At 36.0% G+C, this 13496-nt stretch overlaps 1 protein-coding gene across 1 annotated transcript in view; it reads right to left on the bottom strand.

Moving 5' to 3' along the window:
* EIF3H (eukaryotic translation initiation factor 3 subunit H) overlaps window positions 1-11417 on the bottom strand; it is a 109908-nt gene extending 98491 nt beyond the window's left edge. Inside the window, exon 1 of the mRNA XM_074266565.1 lies at window positions 11198-11417. Coding sequence (XP_074122666.1) covers window positions 11198-11332 — 135 coding nt within the window. The 5' untranslated portion in view covers window positions 11333-11417. The remainder of the gene's footprint in view (window positions 1-11197) is intronic.
* Window positions 11418-13496: the final 2079 nt, after the last annotated feature.

Here is a 13496-nt window from a genome sequence, read left to right as displayed (position 1 = left end):
TCTAACTAAAGTGAAAATGTTGGATCAGATACAAAGGACAAAAAAGGGTACATCTATAGCAATCTAGTCGTTGACAAACCCAAAGATACCAACATTAGGGATAAAAATTCATTATTTGGAAAAAACTGTTGGGAAAACTGGAAATTAGTATGGCAGAAATTAGATATGGATCCACACTTAACACCATATACCAAGATAAGATCAAAATGGGTCCACGATTTAGGTATAAAGAATGAGATAATAAATAGATTAGAGGAACAGAGAATAGTCTACCTCTCAGACCTGTGGAGGAGGAAGGAATTTATGACCAGAGGAGAACTAGAGATCATTATTGATCACAAAATAGAAGATTTTGATTACATCAAACTAAAAAGTTTCTGTACAAACAATACTAATGCAAACAAGATTAGAAGGGAAGTAACAAATTGGGAAAATATTTTTAAAGTTAAAGGTTCTGATGAAGGTCTCATTTCCAAAATACATAGAGAATTGATCCTAATTTATAAGAAATCAAACCATTCTCCAATTGACAAATGGTCAAGGGATATGAACAGACAATTCTCAGATAATGAAATTGAAATTATATCCACTCACATGAAAGGGTTCCAAATCACTACTGATCAGAGAAATGCAAATTAAGACAACTGAGATACCACTACACACCTGTCAGATTGGGTAGGATGACAGGAACAAATAATGATGAATGTTGGAGGGGATGTGGGAAAACTGGGACACTGATACATTGTTGGTGGAGTTGTGAAAGAATCCAGCCATTCTGGAGAGCAATTTGGAACTATGCCCAAAAAGTTATCAAACTGTGCATACCCTTTGATCCAGCACTGCTGCTATTGGGCTTATATCCCAAAGAAATACTGAGGAGGGGAAAGGGACCTGTATGAGCCAAAATGTTTGTGGCAGCTCTTTTCGTAGTGGCTAGAAACTGGAAGATGAATGGATGTCCATCAATTGGAGAATGGTTGGGTAAATTATGGTATATGATGAAGGTTATGGAATATTATTGCTCTGTAAGAAATGACCAGCAGGAGGAATACAGAGAGGCTTGGAGAGACTTACATCAACTGATGCTGAGTGAAATGAATAGAACCAGAAGATCGCTGTACATTTCAATGTTGTATAAAGATGTATTCTGATGGAAGTGGATATCTTCAACATAAAGAAGATCCAAGAAACAACTACACCCAGAGCAGGAACACTGGGAAGTGAACGTAAATTGTTAGCACTACTGTCTATCTACCCAGGTTACTTATACCTTCAGAATCTAATACTTAACATGCAACAAGAAAATGGCATTTACACACATATATTGTATCTAGGTTATATTGTAACATATGTAAAATGTATGGGATTGCCTGTCATCAAGGGGAGGGAGTAGAGGGAGGGAGGAGATAATTTGGAAAAATGAATACAAGGGATAATATTATAAAAAAAAAAAAAATTACTCATGCATATATACTGTGAAAAAAATTATAAATAAATAAAATTTTAAAAAATAGAAAAGAAAAAAGAAAATTAAGGCAAACTGGGAAAAAAAATAAAATAAAATGAAAATGTTGTTTGTAGTTCTTGATTTGTAATTTTAACATAGGTAATTTAACACGGCTAATTTTCATAACTTCTCCAGAAAGCAACTGTTTTCCAATTTTTTTTAACACAACTAATACAAAGATATAGATATATACTTATATCTAGCTAGTTAGCTATTTTTGATTTGATCCCTAGCCACAATGCTAAGTGAATCAGTTTGCCAAAAAATGAACCAAAACAACTTTCCTACCAGGTATTATGTTAAAAGTATCACACCATTTTTCCAGGCTATCAGTTATCTATGATTCTTCAAATCAATGCCAAACAGATTTTTCTATATTTATATAGAAGACATTTGCTTTCTTCTTTAATACCAACTGAGCTGTTTCAAGTCCTATAAGATGATGCGTTAAATATGAAGGCAAATTTGGAAAATTCAACAGGGTTTACTGGATTGGAAAATATTAATTTATATGCCAATCCTAAGAAAGGGCAATGCCAAAGAATATTCAACTATTAAAGCTGCACTCATTTCATATACAGGAAAGCTATGCTTAAAATTCTGCAAGCTAGGCTTCAACAATATGTGAACCAAGAATTACCACAAGTGCAAGCAGGTTTTTGAAGAAGCAGAAGAATCAGAGACCACAATGCTAACATTTACTGGATTATGGAGAAGTTCAAGAAAAACATTTATTTCTGCTTTATTAACTATACTGAAGGTTCTGCCTGTACAGATCATAAACAATTCCTCAAAAAGATGGGAGGATAGGATCCTCTTTCTTATTGCCTGGAGAACCTGTATATTGGTCAAGAAACAGTTGTTAAACTCAAACATGGAACTGACTTGTTCAAGATTGGGAAAGTGTTCAACAATGAGATAAGCCAAATCAGTTCCAATAGTGCAGTAATGAAAAGAACCAGCTACACTCAGCAAAAGAACTCTGAGAAATGAGTATGAACTACTACATAGCATTCCCAATCCCTCTATTTTTGTATGCCTGCATTTTTGATTTCCTTCATAGGTTAATTGTACATTATTTCAAAGTCCAATTCTTCTTGTGCAGCAAAATAATTGTATGGATATGTATACCTATATTGTATTTAACATATACTTTAACATATTTAACATGTATTGGTCTACCTGCCATCTGGGGGAAGGTGGAGAGGAAGGAGAGGAAAAATTGGAACAAAAGGTATTGCAATTGTCAATGCTGAAAAATTACCCATGCATATATCTTGTAAATAAAAAGCTATTTAAAAAATAAAATAAAATAAGAGTGGGAAAGTGTACAACAATATTGTCACCTCATTTATTTAATTTATATGCAGAATACATAGTGCAAAATGCCAGGCTGGACAACTTAAAAACCATAATTAAGATTGCAAATATGCTTATGATACCTCCTAGATGGCAAAAAGTGAGGAGGAAATTAAGAAGCCTCTTGATAAAGATGAAAGAGAATGTAAAAGCTGGCTAGAAGCTTAATATTAAAAAACTAGGATCATGACATCTTTGTCCCGTCATTTCCTGGAAAATAAGGAGAAAAAAAAAATGAAAACAGTTTCAGATTTTATACTCTTGAACTTAAAGATCACTGCAGATGACAACTATAGCCATGAAATTAAAAGATCCTTACTCTTTGGAATGAAAACTAGGGCACATCTAGACAGTAAAAAGCAGACTATCACCTTGCCAACAAAGCTATAATTTCTTCCAGTAATAATATATGGCTGTATTTTTATACATTACCAACACAATCCAACAGCAAGAGATACAAAGAGAAATTCCATTCCAAACAAATGTTGAGAGTATAAAGTATTTGGGAATCCATCTACCAAAGAATAGTCAGGAATTATATGAGAAAAATTACAAAACACTTGCGAAAAAAATAAAGTCAGATTTAAATAATTGGAAAGACATTCAGTGCTCTTGGATAGGCTGAGCGAATATAATAAAGATGACAATACTCCCCAAACTAATCTATTTATTTAGTGCTATACCAATCAGACTCCCAAGAAACTATTTTAATGACCTAGAAAAAATAACAACAAAATTCATATGGAAGAATAAAAGATCGAGAATTGCAAGGGAACTAATGAAAATAAGTCAGAGGAAGGTGGTCTAAATGTACCTGATTTAAAGCTATATTATAAAGCAACAGTCACCAAAACCATTTGGTATTGGCTAAGAAATAGACTAGTTGATCAGTGGCATAGGTTAGGTTCACAGGGCAAAATAGTGAATAAAAATAGCAATCTAATCTTTGACAAACCCAAAGATCCCAAATTTGGGGATGAGAATTCATTATTTGACAAAAACTGCTGGGAAAACTGGAAATTAGTATGGCAGAAACTAGGCATGGACACACATTTTAACGCCACATACTAAGATTAGATCAAAATGGGTCCAAGATTTAGGCATAAAGAACGAAATCATAAATAAATTGGAGGAACATGGGATGGTTTACCTCTCAGACTTGTGGAGGAGGAAGGAGTTTGTGTTCAACGGAGAACTAGAGACCATTATTGATCACAAAATAGAAAATTTTGATTACACCAAATTAAAAAGTTTCTGCACAAACAAAACTAATGCAAACAAGATTAGAAGGGAAGTAACAAATTGGGAAAACATTTTTACAGTTAAAGGTTCTGATAAAGGCCTCATCTCCAAAATATACAGAGAACTGACTTTAATTTATAAAAAAATCAAGCCATACTCCAATTGATAAATGGTCAAAGGATATGAACAGACAATTTTCAGATGATGAAATTAAAACTATTTCCACTCATATGAAAGAGTGTTCCAAATCACTATTGATCAGAGAAATGCAAATTAAGACAACTCTGAGATATCATTACACACCTGTCAGATTGGCTAAGATGACAGGAACAAATAACGATGAATGTTGGAGGGGCTGTGGGAAAACTGGGACACTGATGCATTGTTGGTGGAGTTGTGAAAGAATCCAACCATTCTGGAGAGTAATCTGGAATTATGCCCCAAAAGTTATCAAACTGTGCATACCCTTTGACCCAGCCATACTACTACTGGGCTTATATCCCAAGGAAATACTAAAGAAGGGAAAGGGACCTGTATGTGCCAAAATGTTTGTGGCAGCCCTTTTCATAGTGGCTAGAAGCTGGAAGATGAATGGATGTCCATCAATTGGAGAATGGTTGGGTAAATTATGGTATATGAATGTTATGGAATATTATTGTTCTATAAGAAATGACCAACAGGAGAAATACAGAGAGGCTTGGAGAGACTTACATCAACTGATGCTAAGTGAAACAAGCAGAACCAGAAGATCATTATACACTTCAACAATGATACTGTACGAGGATGTATTCTGATGGAAGTGGATATCTTCAACACAAGAGAAGAGCTAATCCAATTCCAATTGATCAATGATGGACAGAATCAGCTACATCCAGAAAAGGAACACTGGGAAATGAGTGTAAACTGTTATTTTTACCTTCTGAATCCAATTCTTCCTGTACAACAAAAAATTCGGCTCTACACACATATATTGTATCTAGAATATACTGTAATATATTTAACATGTATAAGACTGCCTGCCATCTGGGGGAGGGGGTTGGGGGAGGAAGGGAAAAAATCTGAATAGAAGTAAGTGCAAGGGATAATGTTGCAAAAAATTACCCATGCATATGTAATGTCAAAAAAAAAGTTATAATTATAAAATAAAATAAAAATTAAATTATATTAAAAAATAATAATAATAAATGGCTGTGAGAAATTGGCTATGAGGAAAACTGAGCACCACAGAATTGATACTTTTGAATTATGATGCTAGAGAAAACTTTTTAGAGTACCACAAGCATCATGAAGATGAAATTTGTCAATATTTAAAATTAATTCAGGCTATTCAGTATTTGAAAGGTCAAATATTGAGGCTTAAATATTTTTGCCACATAATAAGACAGACTCACTGGAAGATTGAATTTTGAAGACAAAAGGAGAAGCAGATAACAAAGAACAAGACAAACAGTGTCTTAGAAACAAACATAAACTTGGACAGACCTCAGAAAATAGTAAAGGACAAAAGAGCCCAACATATTATATATGATTCATGGGGGTTACGAAGAATCAGGCAGGACTGAATGACTGAAAAATAGGTAAATTGTTGGCACAGAGGTAGGAAGAAAAAATTTCAATTAATTGCAGGATACTATGACTTTAAAGGGCAATGGCTTAACTATTCAAGGTCTACTTTAAGTACTAATTTAAAATAAAAACCTATTTCACTTCACAACTATTGTTCACGCTCAGGAATTTCTATAAAGATGTTATTACTCATTTAAAATTTATTCCATGCTGTGACCCTCACAACCAATAAAAAAATCCTATTATAATTTAGATATTCCAATTACAGCAAGCTTTTCAATTTGTTCACCTTTACTGAAATGTGTGCAATTCAATGTGGAACTATGCTCAAAAAGTTATCAAATTGTGTATACCCTTTGACCCAGCAGTGTTTGTACTGGGATCATATCCAAAAGAGATCTTAAAGGAGGGAAAAGGACCCACATGTGCAAAAATGTTTGTGGCAGCCCTTTTTGTAGTGGCTAGAAACTGGAAACTGAATGGACTCATCAAATGGAGAATGGCTGAATAAATAATGGTTATGGAATGTTATGGAATATTATTGTTCTGTAAGAAACGACCAACAGAATGATTTCAGAGAGGCCTGGAGAGACTTACATGAACTGATGCTAAGTGAAATGAACAGAACCAGGAGATCATTAGACATGGCAACAACAAAATTCTGATGGATGTGGTTGTCTTCAACAATGAGATGAATCAAACCAGCTCCAATTGTTCATTAATGAAAAGAGCCATCTACACCCATAGAGAGGACTGCAAGAACTGAGTATGAACCACAATATAGCATTTTCACTCTGTTGTTGTTTGCTTGCATTTTGCTTTCTTTCTCAGTTTTTTTTCTTTTCCCTTTTTGATCAAATTTTTCATGTGCAGCAAAATAACTATAAATATGTATACATATATTGATTTAACATATATTTTAACATATTTAACATGTATTGGACTACCTGCCATTAGGGGAGGGAGTGGGAGGAAGGAGGGGAAAATCTGGAATAGAAGATTTTGCAAGGGTCAATGTTGAAAAATGAGCCATGCATATGTTTTATAAATAAAAAGCTTTAATCTAAATAAACATATAAATAAATAAAAAGAAATATGTACATTTTGCTACCAAATATGGTCATGGAAGTATCCCAAAGTCTTAGTGCAAAACCTTAGTGCAAAGTAAATGGTACTTTGTATCTTATAATGGCTATCGGATCTATTTTCTGTGTTTCTAGAATTCCCTAGCTTCCCTAGAATCTTTCAAATCTCAACTAAAGTCCTACCTTCTGCAGGAAGTGTTGTAATCCTACTTAACCTTAATGCATTCCTCTGAGATTACATCAAATTATCATGTATGTATATTATTTGTAAAATAGTTTTTGCAATCTGTCTTCCCCATTAATTTTAATATCATAAAAATTATATGAAAAAATAGTCAAAGGAATCCTATGAAATTCTTTTTATGACACAAATATGATGCTGATACCTAAACTAGGAAGGGCAAAACAGAAAAAGAAAATTATGGACCAAAAAATATAGCAAAAAAAATTTAAATAAAACATTAGCAAAGAGATTATAGCAATTCATCTCCAGGATAATCCACTATGACTATGGGAATTATACAAGGAAGACAAGGTTGACTCAATAATAGGAAAATAACAAATAGAGAAACAACAAAAATTATGATTATCTCAATAAATACAGAAAGTCTTGACAAAACACAGCACCCATTCCTATTAAAAATACTAGAGAAATAGAAATAAATGGAGTTTTCTTGAAATGATAAGCAGTATGTATCTAAAACAATCAGCAAGCATTATACATAATAGGGATAAGCTAAAGATCTTCCCAATAAGCCCATTATCACCACTCTTAATCAATAGTGTACTAGAAATGTTAGTTTTAAGCAATAAGAAAAGAAAAAGAAACTGAAGGAATTAGAATAGGCAAGAAATAAAATGAACACTCTTTGCAGATGATATACTTGGAAAATTCTAGGAAACAACCAAAAAACTGCTTGAATTAACAACTTCACCAAAGTTGCAGGATATAAAATAAATGCCAAAAAAATCATCAGCATTTCCATATAATACTAAGAAAGCCCAGCAGCAAGAGATCGAAAAAGAAATTCCATATAAAACTGTAGACAACATAAAATATTTGAGTGCAATTTCCAAGGCAAACCAATTACCTAACATTTTTCACACAAATGACGTCAGGTCTAAATAACTGAAAAATATCAATTGCTCATGAGTAGGCCAAATTAGTATAATAAAAATGACAATTCTACCTAAATTTACTTATTCAGTGCCATAGCAATAGAGGTAGGATATGTAACAAAATTTAGCCAAGAACATCAAGGGAAGTAGGAGGAGGAAAAAAAGCCCATCCATACTAAAGTAAAACTATATTATAAAGCAACAATTATCACTAGTTTGTGCTAAGAAATATGTGAATCAGTGGAATACCTTAGGAGCACAAAACACACTAGTCAATGACTACAGTAATCAATAGTTTGATAAACATAAAGACTCCAACTTCTGGAATAAGAACTCACTATTTTGACAAAAAACTGCTGGAAAACTGAAAAGCAATATATCAGAAACTAGGTATTACATAACATTTCACATCAACTACCAAGATAAGGTCAAAATGCATAAGTGATTTAGTCATAAAGGGTTAATGATACCATAAGCAAATTAGATCATCAAGGAATAGTTTGTCAGATCTATGGAAAAAAAATTTATGATCAAATAAGAAATGGAAGATGGATAATTAGATTACATCACATTTGAAAGGTTTTGTACAAATTAAGGCAATGCAACAAGACTAAAAGAGAAGCAGACAGCTAGGAAATAATTTTTATAGACGGTGTTTCTAATAAAAGTTTCACTTCAAATTTAAAGAACTGAATCAAATTTATAAGTATTTAAGTCATTCCCCAATTGATGAATAGTTAAAGAATATGAAAAGGCAGTTTTCAGATGAAGAAATTAAGGAGATATAAAGTCTTATGGGAAAATGCTCTATATCACTACTGATCAGAGAAACACAAATTTTAAAATTCTGAGGTAAAACCTTACATCTATCATATTGACTGATATGGCAGAAAAGAAAAATGATAATAAATGTTGAAGAGAGTTATGAATTGATCCAACTATTCTACAAAGCAATTTGGAATTATGCTCATAGGGCTACAAAACTGTTCATTATCATACTAAGACAAGTCTGAGGTATCACTTCACACCTCTCAGATCAGCTAAGATGACAGGAACAGATAATGATAAATGTCAAAGGAGATGTGGGAAAACTGGGCATTGTTAGTGGAGTTGTGAAATGATCCAACCATTCTAGAGAGCAATTTGGAATTATGCCCAAAGGGCTATCAAACTAGTAGTTTAAAATCCAGTAGTGTCATTACTGGGTCTGCATCTCAAAGAGATCATTAAATAAGGCCCCACAAGTGCAAAAATGTTTGTAGCAGCCCTTTTAATGATGACAAGGAACTGGTATTTGAGATGTCCATCAGTTGAGGAATGGCTGAAGAAGTTATGGCATATGAATGTAATGTATAACATTAAGGGGGACTGGGAAAGGCTTCTCTTCTTATAGAAGGCAGGATTTAACCAAGATTCAGAAGGAATCCAAGAAGATCAGTGAAAATGCCCAGAGCTGAGAATGTCATGTTTGAGGAATGGCAAGAGGGTCAGTATCACGGAATTTCAGTGCACGTAGGAGTAAGTGAGGTGTGAGAAGACTGGGAAAGTAAAGAGAGGTTATGAAGCTTATGAAGAGACTGGAATGCCAAACCAAAGGATTTTCTATTTGATCCTGGACAGCAAAGAAGACACTGGAGTTTCTTGATTTGGGGAAAGGTGGGGAGGAGGGAGGGAGGAGCTGAGTTTGGTTTTGGATATGTTGAATTTAAATTGTCAACAGGACCCAGTTTGAGTTTTCTAATAGGCTGTTAGAGATATAAGACTTGGAGATATAAGGTCCTACAGGACGGAAGAGCAAAGACTCTTTCATCTTTCTTTATATTCCCAACAACTACCACAGCCGCTGGCTGTGGCACACAATAGGCCAGGGGTTCTCAAACTGTGGCCCAATGCTGCCTGACAGGGTTATGGCAAATGGGCTAAGGGGCGGAGACAGAGTGTGAGCTTTTGTTTTTACTGTAGTCTGGCCTTCCCACACTCTGAGGGACAGTGAACTAGCCCCCTATTTAAAAAGTGTGAGGACCACAGCAATAGGCTTTAACAATGCTTATAGACTGATCTTCAGCGAGTCACTTCCCCTTCCAGACATCAGCTGCATCATCTATAAAAGTATGGAGCCACACTAGATGGCTTAAGACACTTTCTAGCTAACTCTATGAATCTAAGTATGTTAAGGAACAGTGAAAATACCTGCTGGTGAGAAAACTTTCTTACCTGGTAGCTCTAGGACATCCAGCAAATCACTACCTTTTTGAGTGTTAGTTTATTCATTTCCCTATAAGATTGAAAGAACACTTACTCCTTTTATCCAAAGGAGAGTTAGATATTGCCAGTAATGTTAGTGTTTTATAAAATGTTACGTCATACAAATGTAAACGACTGTCATGTGTAATGAATCAAGCCAAAACAAAACAAAACAAAACAAAAAAGTCCAAGAAAAATGAAAAGACGATATGCTTGAACATTAAAGAAATCGTCTCAAATCTAATTTTTCCTTTTCTTCTCCATATGGTTTGGTGCCCTGTAAATAATTATTTGGAACTACTCTCATCGCCAATAAATACGTAATAACTGACTCTGTGTAAGGTAATTTACAAATGAAACCTATATATAAATTACATGAACTTCTAAAAAAAATAATCAAAAGCAATGTTTGTGGGGGAAAAAACAACTCAGCGTACTCAATTTTAATTTCACAGGTTTTTCCCCCTTGACATAGATTTTTGGCCGATGATTGGGACAACTTGGAGGAAGTGAGGCCAAAAAATAGGCAGAACAAGGGAGGAGGGTGGGCATAATACTATACCAAAGTGAATGGAAAGGAACCAAGACTATTAAAAGCTGATAGGGCAAAATTAAGAAAGAAAATTTCTTAGAAAGGGGGAGGGAGAGGAGTCGGAGGAGAGAAGAGTCCCTTTGAGCGAAAACAATGGCATGTTTTGTTAGGTTTTTGAGGTGTTGGGTGTAAATTTTTGTCCCTATTCTTTATTACTTAGGATGACTCAGAGAGGGGGAGGGGAGAAGATACACGGCGACATAAAAACAAAGTTATCGTTAAAAGTTTATTTTTAAAATGTCAAGCCCCAAATGTGGCCCTTTTTCTGCCTGCCAAGCTCTTTTGCCGTGCTCCGACTCTCCAGCCCTCCCCCAAAGCGTCAGAGAGCCAGCCTCGGCGTGCCCCCAGAGACACGGAGGAACAGAGAGAAGAACCAGACGGCTCTCGCCTCCCTCGAGGAGCCCAGGCCGCACGACTAGGAGCCGAAGAGAGGGCTCGGGGCCAGGCGTTCGCCCACGTGGACCCGGAGGGCGCCACACTCACCAGTCCGTCGATCTGCACTTGCTTCACGGCCGAATCTCCCGAGCTGCCTTTGCCTTTGCCTTTGCCGGAAGCCACGCCGGTGGTAGAAGCAGAGCTGGTGGGGCCGGTGCCGGTACCTTCCTTACGGGACGCCATCTTAGTGGAAGGACCGGAGGAAAGAGAAATGTGAGAGACCGGAACCGGAAGAAGCCCTTCAGCGGGATGTAGAACTACGAAATTCCGAATGAAGGTGTAGGCATAAGGCGGAGGAGGACGGACTTAGGGGCGGGCTTTTGCGCCTGCGCAATATCTTGAGCTCTAACGTGGGCGGGGCGGGGCGGGGCCGGGATAGAGGCCGGGGCAGGGGGCAAGGGCGGAGCGGTGTAGGGGGACTTCCTGAATGCTTTCTCTTGGTGTGCGATCCCTCTAAGGTCCTCCCAGTCTCCCATGAGCTAGGTCAGATAGTCCAACAAGAAAGTCCTCTACTCCAGCAGAAACTCTGCAGCTTCTTCCGGGAGAACGCTTCTCGGTACAGACGGCCGACTTCTCTTTTGATCTCCACAAAGCCCTGTGAAGGGCTTTACAATATTATAACATTGTACATATGGAAAAAATGAGATTCGGATAGATTAGGGAGACTGGCCTATGGCGGCAGTCAGCATCAGAGCCCACCTCAACTCTGCCCTCTGCCTTAGATGATCCCCTTTCGAGCGGAATAGCCTGAGATTCCGCTAACAACTAAAAATATGTGAAGAGGAATCTGTTCATTTACAAAGGGCCTCTTTAATACTTTAACGCGTTAACATCCTCTGTCCTAACAAGTGAATGTTAGGTTTTAAGTGATTTGTAAGTGATTGTTAATTAATTAGTGATTATGAGGAAAGAGGGGGAAAACTCGGAACAGAAGGGAGTACAAGGGATAATGTTGTAAAAAAAAAAAAAAAAAATTTACCTATGCATATGTACTGCCAAAGAAAATGTTATAATTATAAAAATTAATTTAAAAAGAAAGACCTAAAAAAATTAATTAGTGATTATGGAATCACTAATTAATCACCTGCTGTGTGCCATAAATATTCTGAGGAACCATCAATTTGGAAAACATTCTTTTGAGCATCACCTCTGAAGTGGAGAACTCCTTCTACAGGCAGTTGTGAACTCTAAGATCCTAGTCCCAGCACTAGTGCTTACTTCACACAGAGGGAGACAAAAAAAAAAAAAAAAAAAATATCCAAAGACGGTCCCAACTCTTAAGGAGCTCATATTCTACTAGAGTGTAGCTCATGAAGAGCGTTCCTTGACTGCAGATTTTCTTCCCTTGAATTTCTCGATCTAAGATCACAGAGAATTTGAAATCGGAAGGTTTCTTAGCTACCCAAATCTTTCATTTATCTCGTTAAGAAACTAAGACGATTTGCTTGGGAAGATCTTTTGTTCTCCAGTGTGTGGTCTGTAAAGATGGTGAGTGAGCTACCTATGTCTAAATCAATGAATAAAAACCGTTAAACAGCCTAGGACCTTGGACAGATCCCTGAAGCATTTCCCTAGAACTGTGGCTCTCAAATTCTTGTGTACAAAAACAAGGGTCCTGAGACGCTTTTAGGGAGCCTAGGAGGTGAAAACTTTTCTTAATAACACTAAAATATTTCAACTCCTAACATGGCAAATATTAGTAGACATAGCTTACACAGGGAAAAACACAGAGGTCCTTAAGTTTTAAGTGTAAAAGTTTGAGAATTCACTGTACTAAAGATCTAGAAGTTTCTCTTAATACAATCTTATTGAAGATGGGGTAATACAAATCTAAAAGATTTAAAAGAGATTCTCAAACACACCCACACTAATGAAAACACAAAGGACCCAAACTTTATTTTAATTGAATCAATCAAAGACGAGAACTAGTCCTTATTCAGTTTAGGAGTGAATTTCTTTGGTCATTGGATGTCCAAAAAGCATCTCCTGATGAAATAAAGCTGTCAAGTGAAGGCCATCTTACTGAAGTCAGAGTTGGATACATGTTTTTTCCAGAGTGACTGCAATGAAGAGGCATAAGTTTTGCAATCAAAATTAATCTAGTCAACCAACTTGTATCCTCTCAAAAAGAGTAAAGAAAATGCTCTTGGCAATATGATTTTCCTTTCAAGACAGTACCACAACATCAGCATCAATTCATGTGTTTCCACCATGACAATCTCTAGCACAGACTATCAGACATGGCAGGGAGAATTCGGGAGAAGTGGAGTTGAAAATAGCAACATTCATGGTCACTGACTACTAAAAGATTTGTGCATCTCATGATCTTCTCATCATCAGAATTGTC

This window comes from Sminthopsis crassicaudata, chromosome 1 (assembly GCF_048593235.1).
Source record: "Sminthopsis crassicaudata isolate SCR6 chromosome 1, ASM4859323v1, whole genome shotgun sequence".
Lineage (NCBI taxonomy): Eukaryota > Metazoa > Chordata > Mammalia > Dasyuromorphia > Dasyuridae > Sminthopsis > Sminthopsis crassicaudata.
This window is presented reverse-complemented; position numbering and strand designations above follow the sequence as displayed.